We start from the raw sequence: 22698 nt of genomic DNA, 5'->3' as shown, positions 1-22698 counted from the left end.
TGTCTTGGTGTCTGACAACCACAGGCTCCGAGATGTGCAGGTGATGAAGCCCTGCGGGTTGAAGACAACACTAAAGGGGCCACTAGTGAGGCTTCCAGACAATACCCGATGGAGTAATTGTCTGGGTGGATGTTGTTTTGATGTGATATCATTTCTGAAAGTTGGGTTTTAGGGGGCAAAGTGACTCTTCCTCAACTGACCTTCCTGAACTTGAGCCTGCAATTTGCAGGAGAAGCTGGATGAGAATCAGCTTAATTTGATCCAGAAAGTGTGTGAGCTCATCGGTGAAGTAAGAACAGAAGGGATTGACAATACGAAAGAAAGCCCTGAAGAAGAAATGGGGCTCCGCCAGACCTGATGAAGAAATGAAAGAAAATCCAGCCATAGTATGTGATCTCACTTTGAGTGGGGTATCAGCATTTCATCCTAGCGTCTGACCCCGCTGCTCACTCTGTTTGCATTCCTGTCCTGTTTCCCTGAGAAATCCTTGTGTCAGGCATTTAAAAAGGGCACTGGGTCTCACTGCACAATTGTCTCATCTTCTGGAAGGCATGTTTCTGATGTCAGGATTCATGTCCTTCCTGAGAAAAGTGCTGGGGGCAGCCTTTTCTGAAAGTGAGCCTTCTAAGCAGGAGCAGCTGCTGGCCTTGGAGCAGGACAACTGCAGCCTGGCCACCCTGGTGCGCAAAATGAGGAGCCTGGGCCACTGGAGGCTGGCGGTGCAGCAGGCGCACTTCCGGGGCCAGCTGAGCAGGGCTGAGAAGGTGAGAGCGCTGGGGGAGGGAGGCCCGGCCCAGCAGGGGGAGGGGGTGGCACTGGCCTCCTCGGCTGCAGCTGCTGTGCTGGTGTCAGGTAGCAAGTTTTCCTGGGAACAGGCAATATCAGAGCCTGGGAGAAATAGGAAAGAGCCAGAAGCAAATGGCAAAGAAGCAAATGAGAGAACAGATCAGAGAGTTTAGCACAAGGGAAGGGAAAAGATGGAGCTGGCAAGCTTTGTCAAAACACTGCAAATCCTTGAGTTTCAAGCATGATTATCTGAGGGAAATGAAGTAACAATAAGTGGAAAATCTGCTTTAAGGAAAATTGAAACCAAAGCACATATCAATAGTGGTTTGGAAACATTTACTTACTGTTTCCAAAAGTCTTTATTTACTCTGATCTGTCACACTATTCTTAATTGAAATCAAGGAAGCAGTGGCCAGCAGGAGCTCTGTTCTACCAGAAATTTTAAAGAACGATGGATGATGAAGTGGTTTAGAGACTGCTTGGGAAGCTGAAAATACAGAAAGGAAACTTATATCCTACCTTACTGTGTTTGGGATGTTCACAGGAAGCTATGCAAAGTAAAAAAGAGTGTTTGAACATCAGACTAATGGCAGAACAAGAAGTGGTTTTATTTTGTCAATACCTATTGGCTCTAAGGCAGGCCCTGGCCAGGGCTTAGGCAGACAACGTGAGGATATGCAAGCAGCAGGAGAGCCAGGTGTCTGAGCTCAGAACCCCTCTTCCTCCCTCTCTTTGAACACGCTCTGGCGACCAGACGTGGCACTGAGTTGCCTGTAGCAGTCACCAGAGGAACACAGTGTGAAGCCAAGCAGACGGCACTACCGGTGAAAGATGGCCCGGACCCTGGCTTCCCTTCTGCCTTCTTTCCAGCCCAGAAACCAGGGGTAGTGGCCAAAAGGCTTTTGTTCTTATTCATATTTGGCTAAGATGGTGAAATATAGCTCATAACTAAGAGTGTTCTGTGTGTTTCTCTGAGGATCTTTTTACCCAGAGGGCATCTTGGGGTCTGGGTCTCTGCCTCTAACACATTCCTTTCACGCTCCAAGCATGTTTTCCATGAGTGTGGCCCAGCCATCAGCATTATGCCCCAAGCAGAGAGTCTTGGTTCCTTTCCTGATGACCCACACTAAGTCTTTTTTTTTTTTTTTTTTTAATTTAATTTATTTTTGGCTGTGTTGGGTCTTCGTTTCTGTGCAAGGGCTTTCTGTAGTTGCGGCAAGCGGGGGCCACTCTTCATCGCGGTGCGCGGGCCTCTCACTATCGCGGCCTCTCCGTTGCAGAGCACAGGCCCCAGACGCGCAGGCTCAGTAGTTGTGGTTCACGGGCCCAGTTGCTCCGCGGCATGTGGGATCTTCCCAGACCAGGGCTCGAACCCGTGTCCCCTGCATTGGCAGGCAGATTCTCAACCACTGCGCCACCAGGGAAGCCCAACACACTAAGTCTTAATTTCAGAAGTTACTGCTGCTCTATAGGGACTGGCACCAAAATAAAGGCTTTTTAAGTCTAAGCTCTTAATAACCGTGCCAACCCTCTGAGCATGAATGAAACAGAGACCCTAGGTTTAGAGAGAGAACAGCTGAGTTTAAATAACAGCCTGGGAAAGCTGGGCATATTTTAAAACATAAAATATAATTTGTTCCTTTTGGACCCTAATTCCTCCATTATTGTGTGCCAGTGAGTTATGATGTATAATTATATAAAGTCACCCTACAAATATTAATCGTCATTATTAATATTATAATTAAGGATCGACCTTCTAGTGACTGTTGATTAGAAAATTTTCAGAACAGAACCAATTATTACTACTCTTTTCCTTTTCCAACCATCTGGAATCTGGCTTCCCCAGGGCTATTTTGGAAGTCGAAACAGAGACAAGATTAGCACCTCCCTTCCCCACTCACTGTACGTATTGCATCACCCTGTCTCTCCAGGTTCAGCCCTTCCATTGCTATTGCGTGATAAAGGCGCAGTGACAGGGCAAATGTAGTTTGTGGTAGATATGACTATTTGGTCTTGCTACTGGCTGGCACAGGACAGGATAGAGCAGCTGGGCTGTGGTACCCTGAGCCCAAGAATACTTCACACAGTTCTGCCCCTGGGCGCTAATGGAGGGGACAGTTGTGTTGGCCAACCTCTCATCCCCTGCCCTCTGCTGAGAAGAAAGACTCTGTGCCTTTCTTGTTTCCTTTGGCCTTTTCCTGCCATAGGCGCAATTGCTGAAAGAATTAGAACGCAGAGTGACCCAGGAAGCTCTCCACCAGCAGCAGCTGGATTTAATGAAAACCTGCAGCATGGAGAAGCTTTTGGAGGATGTGGAGCAAAAGGAACATCACCTGCAGCTCCTTACTGAAGAAGCCAAGAGGGCTTCTAAACTGGGCCAGCTCCAGCAGAAGAAAATTCAGAGAGAACTCCGACAGGTAACTCCAGTGAGAGGTAGTAAATCAGGGTGTACCAGCCACAGCTGTTTCATTCTTCCCCTGTCTTTTCCATGCCTCCACAGCGGTGTTCCTCACCTTTGTCACTCCCAGGAACAGCAGGGAAATGGAAATATCTATACCTGGGTGATTGTTCAGGCTGCTTGTGACGAAAGATGATGGCTTGACGGCCATGAGGCCCAGAATCTTGGCATCGTTGTAAGCCACTTGAAAAACATATTTCTACCTGGCTCTAATCTTTGAACTAGGAGGGATCTTTTGGAAAATCCCGACGAGTAATCTGGAAAAGCAGCAAGTATTATGGAAGCTATTATAAGGGAATTTTATTCATGGTGTTTCTGGAACTGCAGAAATAAAAAAGGAAAGGCAAAGTGGTTCCAGACCCAATATGTTCTTCTTAAATATACCCCACAGCACAAAAAAAAAAAAAAAAAAAAAGGAGGAAATTATATAGTGTACATGCGGACTATTGCAAGTCCCAACAAAGGAGACCACAGAATGAAATTCAACACAAAGGGAAAAAAAAAACAAAAAAAACCCCCAGCACCTTCTGGGGTAGGTGCTTCACACATATTCATTGAATGTATAAGTCAGTTAATTCACCAGAGATATTAGGAAACAGAAATCAGAAGTTTAAATTAAATGATTGGCCAAGTGTTTCAAGTGCTCAAGGAGATCAGTAAGGAGAATTTTACAAAACTAAATGACAAAAAAAGGATAAAAAATGTATCCTCTCACAGTTCAGGAGGCCAGAGTTGAAATCAAGGTGTGGGTCCCTCCAGGAGGCTCTGGCAGGACCTGTTCCATGGCTCTCCTAGCTGCTGGGGGCTGCCTGCCGTCCCCCGCGTCCCTCCGCGTGCAGCTACAGCTCCCCAGTCCTGGCCGCCTTCCCTCTGTCTGTCTCTCTCTCTGTGTTTGTACTTGCTTCATTTTTTGTAAGGTCATCAACATTGGATTTAGGGCCCACCCTGTAATCCAGTATGACTTCATCTTAACTTAATCACATCTACAAAGACTCTATTTCTAAATAAAGTCACATTTTGAGGTTCCAAGTGGACACTTTGTGGGGGACACTATTCAACTCATTACACTATTACTTTTTTTTATAATTAAAAACAATTAGGAGATGATAAAAATAAATTAAAAAAGAAAAAATGCCTGTGATCTATGCAGATGAGGCATGCTTTGGACCTAGCGACTCTCTGGCCAGGGGACTCTGGGTAAGGGGTGCAAGGGAGAGCAAACACAAAGTTAGCCTCTGGTTGTGGACGTTGTGTCAGGCCTGGAGACAGTGCTCAGAGCATTCCCTGCACATGATGAGTTGAACTCAGCATAGGGATCTGGGAGAGAGATCATGTCTTTGCTTGAAGCCATCCTGGGGCTCCCACAGGTTCTTGGGGTAGATGCATGGCTTGGCCTACAAGGTGAACTGGTTCCTTCCCCCTCCCCACTTCCCCTCTAATAAAATAAACATAAAAGATATGACTTTTGTGAGTAAACTTCTGGCTATTATAAGGTAATAAAGGGTTCCAAGGGCTGCCTCTGTCCCTCTCTGATTAAGTTCTTGGCCTTCCTGGAGCTCCTGATTTTCAGAAGGCTGAGTTCAGCCTGACCAGGATTTCATGAAGACTTGTATTCCTGGGGTAGCCTGGGACCCACACTCTCCCTAGGAATCCCCCCTAACCCACCCCTCACAGTGAACTGACGAAAGTGTGCACCAAGAAGCATCTCTGCTTCCCAAGCACTTTTCCCCTCAGATGAGAAGCCGGCTTGCCCACGAGCGTAGCGTGGAGCTGGACACTTTCCAGTGGGTGGAAGAGCTACAAAGTCAGCTTAATGACACTGAGAGATCCTCCGCCCAGAGGAGCTCACCAGGCGGTAAGGATACCCTTTCTCTCTCTAAGCTCTCAGGGTCCAGGGTCGGGATTGAAGGAGGGCCCCAGGGACTAACGATAACAAACCAGCGGTTATTGAGTGGGTGCTCTATGTTTGTTGAATGAATGAATAAACCTTCATCCTCAATTGCAGTCAGAACTTTCTACTTCAGTCCACTTTGGAGTACTGATAGGCTATACTAAAAAGTTTCAATCATAAAAACTGGTTCCAGTCGAAATATGTCACCTAAAGAACATTGTGTAGTTCACTAGATTTTGAAGCATCTTAACACCTTGGTCCTATAGAGGAGTAGAATTTGCCACCCTTATGTGTCTCTTTGGCATATTGTTTTAAGCTGGTTATTTTTGAGAAAAAGCAGACATCGGAAAGAAGTTGCCCTTTTGTAAAAAATGTTTACGGTTGTAAGGGTGTCTCCCTCTTCAGTACGAGGAAGAGGAGGATGACCAAATCTCTAGAAATTTATCTATGGAAAAGACAAATCTGTGTAACAGTCTTACCCTTGTTTATTGTGCTTTTCCTGGTAACCTCCCATAGCTGACTTTCCCCCATCCTCATTATCCTCTTCTGTCTTTAGCTGAGGATGGTATTTAAGTTGAGAGCTTCAGTAACGTTGGCAAGTAACTCAGTTTTCCTCAGTCTCTCCCGTGTATACATGTTATTAAACTTTTGTCTGATTTTCTCCTGTTAATCTCATGTCAATTCAATTCTTAGACCAGCCAGAAGAACCTAGAAGGGTAGAGGAAAATTTCTTCCTCCCCGATAGGATGTTAATGACCACATTTCTCAGATGTTATTCATAAAGTACATCATGATTCTTGGGTCCTAGGGGCTTGAGGAGTATTATGGAAATGGCAATCAAAACAGCACTCTGGACAATGCAGCTAGCAAATAGCAATGGAACAGAGGCCAGACCCCGGGATGTCTCTAAACTAACTTCTTCCCCTATAAGATGAGGACTAAATAAATTCCAAGTTCTCTTCTAGATCTATCAAAAATATTACCCAATCAGTAGCCACGATCAGCCTATTGTTAAGCTCAGCCAAGCTCCTCCTTTCTGTTCCATAGCATAGCTGGTGGTTGAGGGTATGGACTTGGGGTAAGACAGCCAAGGTTCAAATCCTTCCTCTGTCACTACTAGCTGTGTGACCTTGGACAGGTTAATTCACCTCTCTGAAAAATACCCACCTCAAAGGTGTATTCTGAGGACTCTATGAAACAATGTGTGTCTGCCACAGAGTGTAGTAGCACTAGGTCATTGTGCAAATGTTGGCTATTACACTTTCATATATGTGTGTCCTCCTTTATGTGTTTCCTTTTGGCTACTTACAGTGTGAATGATGTAAGAAAACAGTCTGTCAGAAGCAGAAAGATTATTTTCAAAGGTCAAGATAGTTTGGGTTTTCTAAGAACAAGGCTGGGCTTGTTGGTAAAGCCCAAGGGTGCTCCTGCCTGCTGGTGCCTGCTGCCTGGGCACTGACTGCGGGGCTGGCGTCCCCCACCCCAGCCCAGGTCCAGAGAGGTAGCATATCAAGAGCGCCCAAGGGCCCTATTTTGACCACCCACCCTGAGTGGTTCTGTACCTTGCACTCTCCTCTCCACCCTCCCTGGGGTTTTTTGTTTCTCCCCTTCCCCTTTGCCTCCAGCCCAGCCAAGCATCTTTTAAATTCCTTTCCGAGTTAACATGTCCTCTCAAACTGCCGTCTGTGTCCTCTAAGACCTGCACATTTACAGAGAAGGACCAGAGTGGGGCAGGAGGCAGGTGGGGAGAACCCTAATTCCCAGGATTGGGGACACGGCAGGAGTAAAAGAGAAGCCTCTCTTTCAGGAAGCAGAGGTAGAAGTTACTCCCAAGTCTCAGCCCCCATCTGTCCCCTTCTGCAGCGACGGGAGGCGGTTTGCTTAGGACTTTCTACATGTTGTCTACTGAAGAAAAATGCACAACCTAAAAGCTGCAAGTTAAGTTTTATTTGGGGAGCTTACTAAGGACTGTAGCCCAGGAGACAGCCTCTCAGATAGCTCTGAGGAACTGCTCTGAAGAGGTAGAGAAGGATCCAGGATATAGAGGAGTTTTACTGAAAAACAAACCATGTAGTTGAACATCATAAGATTACTGCTAATCACAAAAAAAAACAAGTTAATGATTTTCGTGCTTTTCTATGTATGGGAAGATGCAAGAGTCTGGGCTCACTGAAATTATTCCCTAGATATGCATCTTAACCATCTAGGGCCAGCTTCCAGAGCACAGAATGTTTCCTGTTTTTCTCCATCCTAACTTCCCCTCAGGGCACACTGAGGGGCGTAGGACTGCAGTAGCTGATGGCTTGATGGCAGGCAACATTCTTCATTTACTGGAATGGCAGGCAACATTCCCTTTCCACAGTGTAGATTCATCAGAGGTCATACCTGTCTAAATTTAGTACCAAGCACTGCAAGAGGAGAGCCAGATATTACCTATACTATTGGTGCTAAAAGGTAAAAGTCAGCCATTACCACTCCTTTCTCAGATGTCTAGCCAGAAGCGTGAGGTGACCCAGGTCTGTCTCCTTTCTGTAGAGGTAGTCACAGCAGCCTCCCTGCCTCCCAGCAGAAGCAGAATTAAGGGGCAAGTTCTCTTTACTTAGCATTAACATGGATTCCCCTTAGGATCTTGTAACTCCTGAGAAATTACAATTTGTTCTAGTGCAGTTACTCTCAAAATGCTTAAGGAAAAAAATGAAATCAACTGGTTCACAAAACTGAAATGCTCAGAGATGGATTGGCTTAAGCTGGCTTGATGAAGGTTCGTTTTTATTTTTTGAATTTTTATTGATTTACAATGTTGTGTTAGTTTTCTGGTATACAGCAAGTTCATTCAGATATATATATATATATACATACATATGTGTATATATATATATTCTTTTTCATATTCTTTTGCATTAGTTTATTACAAGATATTGAATCTTGTTCCCTGTGCTATACAGTAGGACTTCGTTGTTTATCTATTTTATATACAGTAGTTAGTATCTACTAATCTCAAACTCCTAATTTACCCCTTCCCCCCAACCTTTCGCCTTTGGTAACCAGAAATTTGTTTTCTACAACTGTGGGTCTATTTCTGGTTTGTAAAGAAGTTCATTTGTATCATATTTTAGATTCCATATATAAGTGATATCATATTTGTCTTTCTCTGTCTGACTTACTTCACTTAGTATGACAATCTCTAGGTCCATCCACGTTGCTGCAAATGGCTTTATTTCATCCTTTTTAAATAACTGAGTAGTATTTCATTGTGTATGTGTGTGTGTGTGTGTGTGTGTGTGTGTGTATATATATATATATATATATATCTCACATCTTCTTTATCCATTCATCTGTTGATGGACATTTAGGTTGCTTCCACGTCTTCTCTATTGTAAATAGTGCTGCTATGAACGTTGGGGTGCATGTGTCTTTTCAAATTATAGTTTTCTCTGGATATATGCCCAGGAGTGGGATTGCTGGATCATATGGCAACTATTTTTTAGCTTTTTAAGGATCTTCCATACTGTTTTCCATACTGGCTGTACCAATTTACATTCCTACCAACAGTGTAGGAGGGCTCCCTTTTCTCCACACGCTCTCCAGCATTTATTATTTGTAAACTTTTTGATGGTGGCCATTCTGACTGGTGTGAGGTGATACCTCACTGTAGTTTTGATTTGCATTTTTCTAATAATTGGCCATGTTGAGTATCTTTTCATGTGCCTGCTGGCCATCTGTACATCTTCTTTGGAGAAATGTCTATTTAAGTCTTCTGCCCACTTTTTGATTGGGTTGCTTTTTTGTTATTGAGTTGTATGAGCTGTTTGTACCTTTTGGAAATTAAGCCCTTGCCAATCACATCGTTTACAAATATTTTCTCCCAGTCTGTAGGTTGTCTTTTTGTTTTGTTTATGGTTTCCTTTGCTGTGCAAAAGCTTAAAGTTTGATTAGGTCCCATTTGTTTATTTTTGCTTTTATTTCTATTGCCTTGGGAGTCTGACCTAAGAAAACATTGCTACAATTTATGTCAGAGAATGTTTGGCTATGTTCTCTTCTAGGAGTTTTATGGTGTCATGTCTTATACTTAAGTCTTTAAGCCGTTTTGAGTTTATTTTTGTGTATAGTGTGAGGGAGTGTTCTAATAATTTCACTGATTTACATGTAGCTGCCCAGCTCTCCCACCACTTGCTGAAAAGACTGTCTTTTCTCCATTGTATATTCTTGCCTCCTTTGTCAAAGATTAATTGATCATAGATGTGTGGGTTTATTTCTGGGCTCTCTATTCCATTCCATTGATCCATATGGGCGCGATCAAGGTTTGAACTATTTCTTGAGGACTGATTTCTCTCTGCATCTCTGGGCCCTGAGCAGGCTGGGACCAGGCGGGAAGTGGAGCCCTTGGGAAGCAAGATGGCTGCCACCCCTGTAGCTTCCATCCTCTGTTCAAGCTCGCATGGCAAGAGTGGGGTGTGGAGAGGGGACAGTTAAAAAGAATCGAGCTCTGACTGGGCTGACTCAGGTCATGTGACCAATTTTGAACAAATCACTGAAGCCAGAGACTGAGATGCCTGGTGGGCTTAGGCCCGGCTCACATGTTCTCCCCTGGAGCCAAGGGTAGGGTCAGCTCATTCTCTCCTCCTCTTCACAGCAGCTATTTTATCTTATTTTATTTCACTTATTTTTAATTGAAGTATAGTTGATTTACAGTATCATATTAGATTCAGGTGTACAACATAGTGATTCAATATGTTTATAGATTATATTCTATTTAAAGTTATTATAATGCAGCAACTATTTTAAATCTTCCTGGTCTCTTCAGACTTTCAGACACTGTCCTCCTCCCCTATCAGATGGGAACTCCCTCTACTTCTTGTCCCCAGCCTACCTACATCTATACTCAGCTGCTTCTCCTTCCCTCCTGTTAAAATGGAAAATGTTCCCCCTTTCTTCCTTGGGACAATTGCTGTGAACAGCATCCCATGGGCTTCTGTCTTCTCAGGGGCCTTGAGCTAATCTTTATCTGCTTCCTCTCTACACACTCATATTTCCCACACATCTATCCTTCTGATCTTGTAACCAACAATGACTTGTTGAGCATGTATGTGCCATCATCATAAAATCCACCATAAAATAAAATTAATATCTGACCAGTTGAGCCAGAAATCTTAGAGCTATTCTTCCTCACTCTGTAAATCTAATTAATTACTAAGTCCTATTAATGTGAGTATCTCAGTCTGTCCACTTCTACCAACAGGTCCAAGTAACCCATCATCTCTTTCTCTTTCACTTGGTCATGGACCCTCAGGCAAAAGACTCCATCCAAGTTTTGACATCTTCACTCAAAACTGATGAAGCTGGATCAGAGGCCCATTTTAAGCTCTAAAATTTTATGAATTAAATCTAGGCCTGTACATTGTAACCAGAGATACAATTTAACATTTTTCACATTATAGGCCTTATATCCCAGGCTCACTACTCCCTAAGTTCTGCTTCCACATCATCCAGAGACACCCAGCAACACCTTTTAAAAAGACTCACCTCATGGGCAGTAAAATAACAAGAAGGATTCAAAGGCCAAAGACTGTAAGTAATGATAAATTTGATTATGTATATGAAACAATGAAAAATGTAAATATGAAATTATGGATTTAGGGTCACTTCAAACTTACATTAAAAAAATTGTGTATCAGGACCTTATCTTAGTGGTTGGGTCTTAGAAAATAAAATTCTGGATTTCTCACAAAGGGAATTTGTCCATGAATTGTTGCTGAATCAGTGTGTTTATGCGGGAAGGAGGGTCTAGGGCTTCCTACTCTGCCATCTTGATGACATCACTCCTCAGTAATAAAATTCTGATGTTGAAACAATTAAGTCCAAAAGCACTTACTCAATTACAATTCAGTAAATGGGTATGAAAGTCAGTACCAACACCTTGCTGTGTTCTGTCTCTGAATTTTTTTTTTGATCATCTACAATAATTAACTAGCAGCATCAGAGCCTTTATCTGTGTTCCTTGGCAGAGCAGAAATAAAGAATTTCAGAAGTCATCTTAAAACACGTGAGAAATCTACCCTCCAAAGAAATTCTTGGAATACAGATTAGTTTGAAGTATAGCACATATTTGAAGAATTTTTTTTTAATATTTCAGCTCTTAGCTTATGTAAAACACCATTTGCATCCTCTTCCACTGCCCTCTCTGTACTACTTTAATAAGTATTACACTCTTTGCTCCACTGTTTTTCAGAATCCCCTCCAGAGGTTTATATATCTAATCAACACATTTAAGAATTCCTCCCCTCTTACCTTGAGAAAAATTAAGAGGAAAAAATATAATCATTTTGTCAGAGAAAATATGCCATCCTAAGGCCTCTTTTGAAGCTGATGGTCTAGTTAGTGGACCAAAAGTTTGTTGCAGTATTTCTAGACACACAGTTAAGGCGAGACACACAGAGAGGGAAGAAGCAGGTCAGGAACATACCCAATTGAGATCCTTGACCAAGTAAGGCCACATTATCAATGCCCACCTTTTGCTTGACCCACCAATCTCTGTGCAGTCATCTTTCAGCAAAAGGTGAAGTTCTACTATATGTCTATTTGTTTCTGCAAAGCCCTTTCCAAAAGGAAGCAACATTCTGTTGATTTGTATGGGACCACAAGGGCTTTTAAGATTCACTCCATCCCCATTTCACTCCCCAAAGCAAATGTTCCTGCAGTGGGGCAGGTTGCTGATCACAACTCTTATGGTTGCAAAAGCTGCTAAGTAGCTTAAGTACATTAGTGGACATCCACTAGGTTTTAGAGATTTACAAGGGTGATGGTCTAAGACTAATTATTGGCCACATTACCCTACTAAATAAACTCTAATAAATAAGGAAGTGTCTTGTGGGCCCATTGGCTTGCGTACAGTATAGAGACCCCAAGCAAAAAGGCTGAGGTCCAGGAAAGCCCCAAAATTAGTTGGGGCCTCTTCAAATCTATCTAAGGTCTGACTTCTTAAATAAGGCCTATGAGACAAGTCAGATAAATACAGATTGAGAGGAGTTTATACATGGCTGAGATATAAGAACACCAATGATTTTCTTTTAAAAAGTAGCACTGCACTAACACAAATGATAAAATATTAAAGAATTTATTGATTACTCCAAATATGGAATATCTTTCCTTCCTTAGCTGGAAAAGGCTTTCCATTGATGGATTCATTCCTGACCCTTTATAACAAGAGGCAAAATATGTACAAGAAGGCACACTAAATGGCCTAACCCAGACTGAACCAATGACCTTGGTCTCATTAACAACAGTGACTTGTAATGATGCTATAACAAGAATTATTTACCATCTTTTTTAAAGGCTCCAGTATCTACTTAATATTTATATTGCAGGTACCTATTAAACACAAGAAAAGAATTGACCATGTCTTCCTACCCAATGTGGCAGAAAATGTTCAACTTTCAGCTTTTCAAGTTAAGATGGCTCCATCCAGAATCCCATTCAGACCTGACTGGTAATCATATATCCTTTTTCCAAGTTTTATTTCTATGAGCATTTGAATAAATAAAAATGATTCTAAATTCCATTAAGCCTTTTATCTAAATTTTACTATCTGTATTGTGAAGATAGCATGGAAGGACTGAGATGACTACATGTTGTTGTCCCAGACGAAGTAGGGTTTGGCCCTAAATTTTAAAACATAAGAGCTGATTTGCGTTTCTACAACCTAGGCCTTGCCTCTGGTCAACGAGCAGCCTCTTAATATGGGTTCTAGAGTTACTGATTAGGTGAGAGAGCCAGGAGAGAGGGCATTGCTACCAGACAGTATTTACTAACAAGTGAAAAACCAGGACAGAGATTAATCCAAAGAAACGTCAAAGCACTTATTTCTGCTTGTTTCACTTAAGAACACCATTCTCTATTAACAGTCTTTTTCTTCTTCCTATAAATGGCAAGACCCTCTTCAGACTTTTGTGAAGTCCTAATCCAAGTCTTTTTGTTCAGACAGGAAATTTTATCTTGGGTAAAGGAATAAATAAATAGATGAATGGAACAGAAGAGACAAGAGAAACATATTTACATACATAAATTTATATATGATACATGTAGCTTTTCAAATTAAGGAAAAGGTTGGGTCTATTTGAATTAGATTAAATCATCACCTTACACTATACACAATGAATGCCAAATGGATTAAATATCTACATGCACACACACATGCATATGCACAGACATACAAACTTATTTCTGAAATAGGACATAAAAAACAAAAGGAAGATTGATGACTTTGACATCAAAACTAAAAATTCAACATGATATGACCAGGTATGATACCACTTACGATTTATGACCTCTCAGCTCCAAATTCATCCTTCACTGTCTTCTATGAAATAATGAATCTGGACCCTGTAAACATTTCTTCTTTGCCACCTGGCAAGATGTTAAGCTTTTTCAGTAGAGGATGCTGGAGGGACCCTGGAGAAGGAAGAAGGGTTTCTCTTCCAGGTTCTGGGGTCCTCCTCTAGGCAGGCTCCTGCAGTATGCATGGCTTCTGCAGCACCAGGTTCCTGTAGCACATGCAGCTTCTGCAATGCCCAACTCCAGTGGTGCATGCAATTCCCTGGTGGAGTGCCACTGGCATGGCACCTCCTATGAAGGGGCTTCTCCTGCCCCAGCACCCCTTTGGATGCTTCACAGCCTCAGTGAACTTCTCTGCCATTCAGCCTTGGCCACACCCTCTCCCATGAGGTCTGGATGTCAGCCCAGGAGGGTAGTGGCGGCTCCCTGTATCTGATATTCCTATATTCTTTAGAACTCTCTTTATTGCTTACCAGCCAATCCTCCCATTACTTCAATCCCTTGTTAAATAATTCTTTATATTAAACTTTCCCTGTTTGATTTCCATGTGATTTCTGCCACCTAAATGGCCCACGACCAATATAGAACTGATACCAGTAACGGAGTGGTCCTAGGAGACAGACCCACAAAGATGGGATTTGGGGATTTGTTTGGTTACATCCTTGGGCTTGAACACAATGCCGAGCTCCTTGCTAAGGGGAAGTGGAAGCCTGTGTGTAATCCTTTGCATGCAGTGGAATGACAATTAACCAAGCTACCACCTGTCGTAGACTGTGATGAAGTACCTGCTGAAGCACTACCTTGGGAACCTAAAGTGCTCCTACATTGACTCTCATGGCAGTAATGATGACCATAAAGACTGTGGTGTGGGATGGAGTTTTGTTTTGTTTTTTAATTTATTTATTTATTTTTGGCTGTGTTGGGTCTTCATTTCTGTGCAAGGGCTTTCTCTAGTTGTGGCAAGCGGGGGCCACTCTTCATCGCAGTGCGCGGGCCTCTCACTATCGTGGCCTCTCTTGTTGCGGAGCACAGGCTCCAGACGCGCAGGCTCAGTAGTTGTGGCTCACGGGCCTAGTTGCTCCGCGGCATGTGGGATCTTCCCAGACCAGGGCTCGAACCCGTGTCCCCTGCATTAGCAGGCAGATTCTCAACCACTGCGCCACCAGGGAAGCCCCTGGGATGGAGTTTTTTTAATGCACTTCAGCACTTAGGGAAGAAAATGACAAGCTCAGGTCCTTTAATTCCCAGCTCAAATCATGGCCCTGAGAACCAGAGAGCTTCGATAGTAGCCTTTTAAAATCTCTTATTTCTTGTAGTTAGGAGGATAATACTGCTAAAAGTCAAGTACAAATTTTAATTGTGCAAAATGCTAAATTACAAAGACAGTTGGATTTACAATCTTGTTGTTTCTCACTGCTGTTGAAATGGGCTCTCTCATTTCAGTGGTGATGATGCACTTCCAGAGTAGCGGAAGCCAACTGCCAAGACAAGGTAGGACATCTAGCATAAAGGGCAGCAGGGACATATGAGTAGTCAAAATGCCTTGGCACACAGAGATCTTTGGTGGTTGATGCATCTCCATGAATGAAATCCTATGGGCAGCCAACTATTGATAGAATATTGCTTGATCTACACAGGAAAAACTCTGGTAGCCAAAACCTGACTTGAGTAGGCACAATGAAGAGTTACAGCCTCTCATCCAGATTCCAGACCTAAGTCAATTCACAGACCAGGGCCCCTTAACTACAGGAGGTTAGATCCCCTTGAAGGTACATACCATAAATCTTCCTCCATTTTCCTAGGGATCTATAATTATTTGCTAGAGTGACTGTTCATGAGAGAAAAAAAAAAAAAATGTAGACCATTTGGCATTTACTAGGTACTACCTCTAAATTAATTCTACCTCTACATTAATTCTACCTCTACATTAATTCTAATTCCTGGGAGCCCAAAACACCACTGTGGCTCACCAGTCAAAATGAGGCTTACAGTGAGGTGATAGAAGCTTAGCTCAGGTCCAAATTACAGTAGACCCAGTTGGTCCAGTGTGGCTATTTCCCTACTTCCTGAATGTATATAATTGGAATAGACATAATTAGCAACTGAAAGGATTCGAATATTGTTCTCTGACCCATTAGTTAAAGGCTCATTATTGTAGGAAGGGATAATGAAAAGCCCCTGGAACTTCCCCCTTCTATCAAGAAACTAGAAGCAGTAACTGGGGAAATTGCAGAGATGAATGCCATCATCAAAGACTTGAAAGTGAGGGTGGTGATACCTTTAACATCACCACTTAACACACCACTTTGGCCTGTGCAGAAAACAGATGGATCTTAGAAAATGACTAGGGACTATCAGGTTCACGCCTTAATCAGGTAGTGATTCCAACTGCAGCTGCTATCCCAGATTAAGTATCTTTGCTGGGGCAAATGAGTATGCCCTTGGCACTTGTTATGATGTTATAATGCCTTTTGCTCCATATCAAATTGCAAGGACACACCTTAACCAGGTAGTGATTCCAACTGCAGCTGCTATCCCAGATGCAGTATCTTTTTTTTTAAACATCTTTATTGGAGTATAATTGCTTTACAATGGTGTGTTAGTTTCTGCTTTATAACAAAGTGAATCAGCTATACATATACATATGTTCCCATATCTCTTCCCTCTTGCATCTCCCTCCCTCCTGCCCTCCCTATCCCACACCTCTAGGTGGTCACAAAACACAGAGCTGATTTCCCTGTGCTATGCGGTTGCTTCCCACTAGCTATCTATTTTACGTTTGGTAGTGTATATATGTCCATGCCACTCTCTTTGTCACACCTTACCCTTCCCCCTCCCCATATCCTCAAGTCCATTCTCTAGTAGGTCTGTGTCTTTATTCCCGTCTTGCCACTAGGTTCTTCATGACTTTTTTTTTTTCCCTTAGATTCCATATATATGTGTTAGCATACTGTATTTGTTTTTCTTTCTGACTTACTTCACTCTGTATGACAGACTCTAGGTCCATCCACCTCACTACAAATAACTCTATTTCGTTTCTTTTTATGGCTGAGTAATATTCCATTGTATATATGTGCCACATCTTCTTTATCCATTCATCCGATGATGGACACTTAGGTTGCTTCCATATCCTGGCTATTATAAATAGAGCTGCAATGAACATTTTGGTACATGACTCTTTTTGAATTATGGTTTTCTCAGGGTATATGCCCAGTAGTGGGATTGCTGGGTCATATGGTAGTAATATTTTTAGTTTTTTAAGGAACCTCCATACTGTTCTCCATAGTGGCTGTATCAATTTACATTCCCACCAACAGTGCAAGAGTGTTCCCTTTTCTCCACACCCTCTCCAGCATTTATTGTTTCTAGATTTTCTGATGATGGCCATTCTGACCGGTGAGAGATGATATCTCATTGTAGTTTTGATTTGCATTTCTCTAATGATTAATGATGTTGAGCATTCTTTCATGTGTTTGTTGGCAATCTGTGTATCTTCTTTGGAAAAATGTCTGTTTAGGTCTTCTGCCCATTTTTGGATTGGGTTGTTTGTTTTTTTGTTATTGAGCTGCATGAGCTGCTTACATTAATCTTGGAGATTAATCCTTTGTCAGTTGCTTCATTTGCAAATATTTTCTCCCATTCTCAGGGTTGTCTTTTGGTCTTGTTTATGGTTTCCTTTGCTGTGCAAAAGCTTTTAAGTTTCATTAGGTCCCATTTGTTTATTTTTGTTTTTATTTCCATTTCTCTAGGAGCTGGGTCAAAAAGGATCTTGCTGTGATTCCAGATGCAGTATCTCTACTGGGGCAAATGAGTATGCCCTTGGCACTTGTTATGCTGTTATAATGCCTTTTGCTCCATATCAAATTGCAAGGACCACAAGAGGCAGTTTGCTTTTACCTGGAAGGGCCAAAATATACCTTCAAATTCTTGCCTCAAGGCTTCGTCAGTTCTCCTGCTCTGTCATGATATAGTTCATAGAGACCTAGAGCATCATGATATTCCACAAACATCACACTGATCCACTACATTGACAAAATTACGCTGATTGGATACGATGAGCAGGAAGTATTAAGTACTTAGGTGCCTTAGTAAGACTTGTAAGAACTAGAGGGTGAAAGATAAATCCTACAAAACTTAACTGCAACAAAGTTTCTGGGGGTTTAGAGCATGATGAACCCCCAAGATGAAAGACATATTGCTTCATCTCACAGTATGTTACCATGAAAAAAGAGGTATGGTGCTAAGTAGGCCTTTTTGGATTTTAAAGGCAAACATATACTATATTTGAGTGTGCTACTTCAACCAACCTAGAGAGTCACCCATAAGACTACCAATTTTGAGTAGGAAATCACTCAGGAAGGCCCTGTTATGAATTTGAGTTAAAGTATAAGCTGCTCTGCCATTTAGGTCCTATGATCCAACAGAGCCAATGATACTAAGTGTCCGGGAATATAGGGACACAGCATGGAGCTTCTGTCAAGCACCAGTAGGAGAATCACAGGGCAGACCCCTAGGATTTTGGAGCAAATCTTTGCCCTCTTCAGAAGATAACTATTCTCCTTTTGCACCTTGGTAGAGACTGAATGTCTAACCAAGGGAGATTAGGTGATCATGTAGCCCGAGCTTCCCATCGTGATTTGGGTGTTGTAGGACCCACTTAGTCATAAACTTGAGCATGCACAGCAATCTATCATCAATGGAAATGGTATACAATAGACTTAGCTTGCTTGAGCTGGTCTGCAAGATAAAAATAGTGTTCTTGAACACGTGGCTCAGACTCAATACCAACTCCCATTGCCTCTTCTCTCTCAATCCATACCTCTGACCTGAGGTGCTCTAACAACTAGCTGGCCAAAAAAGAAAAAAAAAAAAAAAAATCAAGCCTGCTTTATAGATAGGTCTGCATATGTTGGTTCCACCCAAAAGTGGACATATGTAGCACCAGGGGTGGACCTGAAGGACAATGGTGAAATAAAATCCTCCCTGTGAGCAGAATTTTGAGAGTACATTTGGTTGTCCATTATGTCTGAATGAGAGATGACCACAGCTACAGATCTATACTGATTCATGGGCTGATGCTTTGGTTGTCCAAGGACTAGGAGGAAACAGGATTGAAAGTCTGGTGATAAGGAAGTCTGGGAAGAGGTATGTGGCTGGACCTCTGAGAATGGTCACACACTGTGAAGATATTTGTGTCCCATGTCAATGTCCAGCAAAGGTCATCCACAGCAGAGGAGGCTCTTATTAATCCAGTGGACAAAAAATAATGTACTCTGTGGGTGTCAGTCAACCTCATTCCCCACCTACCCTACTGCTCGCTCACTGCGCCCATGAACAATATAGCATTGGTGGCAGGGCCAGAGGCTTTGAATGGGCTCAACAACATGGACGTCCCCTTCCTAAGGCTGGCATGCACTACTGACAAGTGCCTAATCTGTCAAGAGCTGAGACCAATACTAAGGCCACAGTACAGCACCAATCCCATGGGTGACAGTCATCCACCTGGTGGCAGTTTGATTACATTGGACCCCTTCTATCATAGATGGGGCAGAGATTCAACTTCACTAAAATAGACGTGGATTCTGGACATGGATTGCCTTCCTGTCCATAATGCTTCTTTCAGCATTACCACCTGACCCATGTCATATACTCATAGAATGCCTTACCCACCATCATGGCATTTCCTATAGCATTTCTTCTAACCAAGGAAACAACTTCACAATAAAGGAAATGCTGCAGTGAGCTCATGAAATTAACATACCCCAACACCCAGAAGTGGCTGGTCTAATTGAAAGGTGCAACAGCTCACCGAGTATTCGTGCGTAACAGTTGGGAGACGCCATCCTGCAAGGATGGAATTCTGTCTTAAAGGTAGCATCTGGCTTGAGATGGAGTATATGGGTCCAAGATCAAGGGGTGGCAAAGGGAGTGGCTCCTCTCACGATTATACTTCTCATCCCAGCAATCTCGAACTGGGCTGGTTTGGAGGTCTTAGTTTCCAAGGGATGCTTCAACTAGGGACACAACAATGGGCCTACTGATCTAAGATGAGACTGCCGCTTGGCCAGGATTCTTTTGCCACGAAACCAATAGGCAGCAAAAGGTTTTACTACACTGGCTGGAATGATCAATTCTTATCACCAAAGGGAGGTTGTATTGCTGGTACATAATTGAGGCAAGGACTATATCTGGAACACGGGGGATTCTCTGGGTACCGGAGAAACAGAAAAGGTTAATGAAAAATGACAGCGACCAAAACAGGTAGGACAATTAGAGGATTCAGAACCTTTGGTAATGAATATTTGGGTCACTCCACCAAGTGAAGAACCCTGACCAACGGAGGTTGTGTTGCTGGTACATAATTGAGGCAAGGACTATATCTGGAACACGGGGGATTCTCTGGGTACCAGAGAAACAGAAAAGGTTAATGAAAAATGACAGCGACCAAAACAGGTAGGACAATTAGAGGATTCAGAACCTTTGGTAATGAATATTTGGGTCACTCCACCAAGTGAAGAACCCTGACCAACTGAGGTTCTGACAAAGGGCAAAAGAAATATCGTATAGTGGAAGTTCATAAATTTAGAAACAAGGGCTTTGAATCTACCCCTTGTTGCCTGCTCCATCCATTATTATGGTGAAAATGGAGCTGGGCCATATGAATACTTCTTTTGCTAGGTGGCATGTTTTGTCAGTAGAAGGTACTGGAGGGACTTCTCTTCCTGGTTCTGGGTAGGTTCTTACAGTGCCCAGCTCTAGCAGTGCATATAGCTTAGCAGTACAGTGTCACCTTACCCTGCACCCCCTGTTGGATGACTTCACAGACTGCCACTGGTGTAGTATCTCCTCATGGATAGCTTCCCTGGCACCATCGCCAAGGGATTTACAGCTCTCACAAGCTTCATCCCAAGAGCCACGGTTGTATCTTGATTTCTGGAATCCAGCCACAAGGAACATAGATAGTGGCTATTCCCTAGATTTGCTATTCTCTTTACTGCTTTGCAGATTTTTATTTCTTAAAACATTACAGATAATATGCCCCATCACTCCAATCTACTCCTACAGTTAATACTTCTGTCAAATCTTCCTGTTCATATTATGTGGCTTCTGTCTCCTGCTGAAACAGACACCAAAATCAAAGACTTGAAAATAGTGATTGAAGAAAGTCCACTGACCATAGGTTAGCACCCAGCATATTTTAAGATTAAAAAATCTACAAAATGTTAAGACGATAGAAAAACAGGCAATTCACAGAGGAAGTACAAATTAATTATAGTCACCAAATAAATCATTCTACTTACCGGAATATTAAAATTTAACTTTGCCAATATCAAGGTAAGGACACAAAACATTCTGATATCTGCTGGTGGGGACTGGAAGGCAATCTCAGTGTGTTAAAATTTTTAAAGTGGAAACCCTGTGACGTAGCTGTTCACTTCTCCATGTTTACTCTAGAGAAATATTCATATATAAACAAGGTGACAGGTACAAAGATATTCTTTAGAAAACAGTAAAAACTACAAATTACAACCTAATTGTGCTTCAATAGATAGATACTTACAATATTCACACTACATATACCAACAGAATTTAAGAATTTGGTATAGCTAATGAGTGGAAAAAAGTTGCAGGATAATGTTAAAATTAAAATCCACATCATATATTTTTTTAAGGGTACATTTAGTTATCTGTGTATAAATTGCTGAGGGGAAGAGTTTAACACCAAACCAATTCTAGTAATTACCTCTGGAAAGTGGAGGAGGGCAAGGAAGGGGAAGGGGCTAGGGATGGTCAAAGCAGACTTTACCTGTAATAGTTCAAGAAAAAAAAAATGTATTTATTACTTAAATAATTAAAAATTAAAACTAAAGTCCTATCTTGAACTTTTTCTTCCGGCCAAGATGAAATAAGAGACTGGATATACCCTGAAACCAATGAAAAACTAGACAAAACACATTAAACAGTGGTTTTCAATACATTGGACTTTAGGCAAAGGAGGATAGTGATCCCCGAAGGAAAGAAAACCACCGACCCAGCTTACTGCCTTGAATTTCTAAGCCATGATGCAGGAAGGAAACAACCAGGCAGAGCTCAGTGGACTTCCTGAGTTGAGGAGATGGAGCTGAAAGTTAAGGGAGACGAAGGGAGATGGAGTTCCCAGGGCAGAGGACCAGGGAGGAGAGAACTACACGAAATGGAACTCCAGAGAATTGCAGAGGGCACCCCTCCCCTCAAGTATTCGGCAATGTATTGGTCAGCACATGTACATGAGGAAACTACCCAAGGCTGGGGAAAGGTTTAGAGGAAACAGTACCTGGAACGCACACAAGTCTAGGAATAGACGCTGTTTCCACTAGCCCAGACCAGAAAGCCTCTTAATCCAGGGGGCACTACGTACACAGAACTGGGGAACAATTAGCCCTAGAACAAATGCTCTGGTCTCACCTAACAAAGCTTAAAAGCAAGACCTGAAAGGATCCAACTGTTTTCATAGTTTTCAACTATGTCCCAGAACAAAAATAACCAGCATCCAACAAGTTAAAATTTATGTCTGGCATGCAATAAAAAATTACCAAGCCTACATAGAAGTAGGAAAATATGACCCATAATGAGGGGGGAAAAAAAAAGTCAATGAACAGAAACTGACCCAGATGTTAAAAGCTGTTATATGTTCAAAAAGTAAAGATGGAACATGTAGAAACATGAAAAACACCCAAATTGAACTTTTAAAAGTGATGACACCTGAAATGAAAAACACACTGGGTAAGATTAACAACAGATTAGACATAGCAGAAGTTGTTAGTGAACTTGAAGATGGTAATAATCTGACATGAAATAGAAAAAGATTTTTTAAAAACCTAAACAGTGCATGGGTAAACTGTAAGTCACCTTCTAGCAGCCTCTGTGTAATTAGTCTCCAACACAGAGAATGGAAAGGACAGAAAAAGATACCTGATGAAATAATAGCTGAAAGTTTTCCAAATGTGACGAAGAACCAAAGAAACTCAACAAACCTCAACCACAAGAGACAAAGAAAACTGCAGCATAGCACATCACAATCAAAATGCTCAAAATGAGTGATAAGGAGAAAAATCTTCAAAAAGAGGAAAAAAAAAACATGTACTGAGAAACAAAAGATAAAGATGAGATTTCTCATAGGACACGATGCATGTGAGATGTTGGATCAACATCATTAAAGGGCTAAAAGCAAAAATGTCAACCTAGAATTCTA

The 22698-nt window shown here is 42.1% G+C and overlaps 1 protein-coding gene across 1 annotated transcript in view; it reads left to right on the top strand.

Moving 5' to 3' along the window:
- The window catches only part of LOC132376000 (coiled-coil domain-containing protein 162-like), a 61179-nt gene extending 42699 nt beyond the window's left edge, over positions 1-18480 (top strand). Inside the window, 10 exon segments of the mRNA XM_059941448.1 lie at positions 230-325; positions 327-386; positions 633-764; positions 1331-1483; positions 2994-3203; positions 4979-5099; positions 10574-10617; positions 10620-10703; positions 12500-12621; positions 17216-18480. Of these exon segments, the coding sequence (XP_059797431.1) occupies positions 230-325; positions 327-386; positions 633-764; positions 1331-1483; positions 2994-3203; positions 4979-5099; positions 10574-10617; positions 10620-10703; positions 12500-12621; positions 17216-17309 (1116 nt within the window). The 3' untranslated portion in view covers positions 17310-18480.
- The last annotated feature ends 4218 nt before the right edge of the window (positions 18481-22698 follow it).

This window comes from Balaenoptera ricei, chromosome 12 (assembly GCF_028023285.1).
Source record: "Balaenoptera ricei isolate mBalRic1 chromosome 12, mBalRic1.hap2, whole genome shotgun sequence".
In the NCBI taxonomy this organism is placed as follows: Eukaryota; Metazoa; Chordata; class Mammalia; order Artiodactyla; family Balaenopteridae; genus Balaenoptera; species Balaenoptera ricei.
This window is presented reverse-complemented; position numbering and strand designations above follow the sequence as displayed.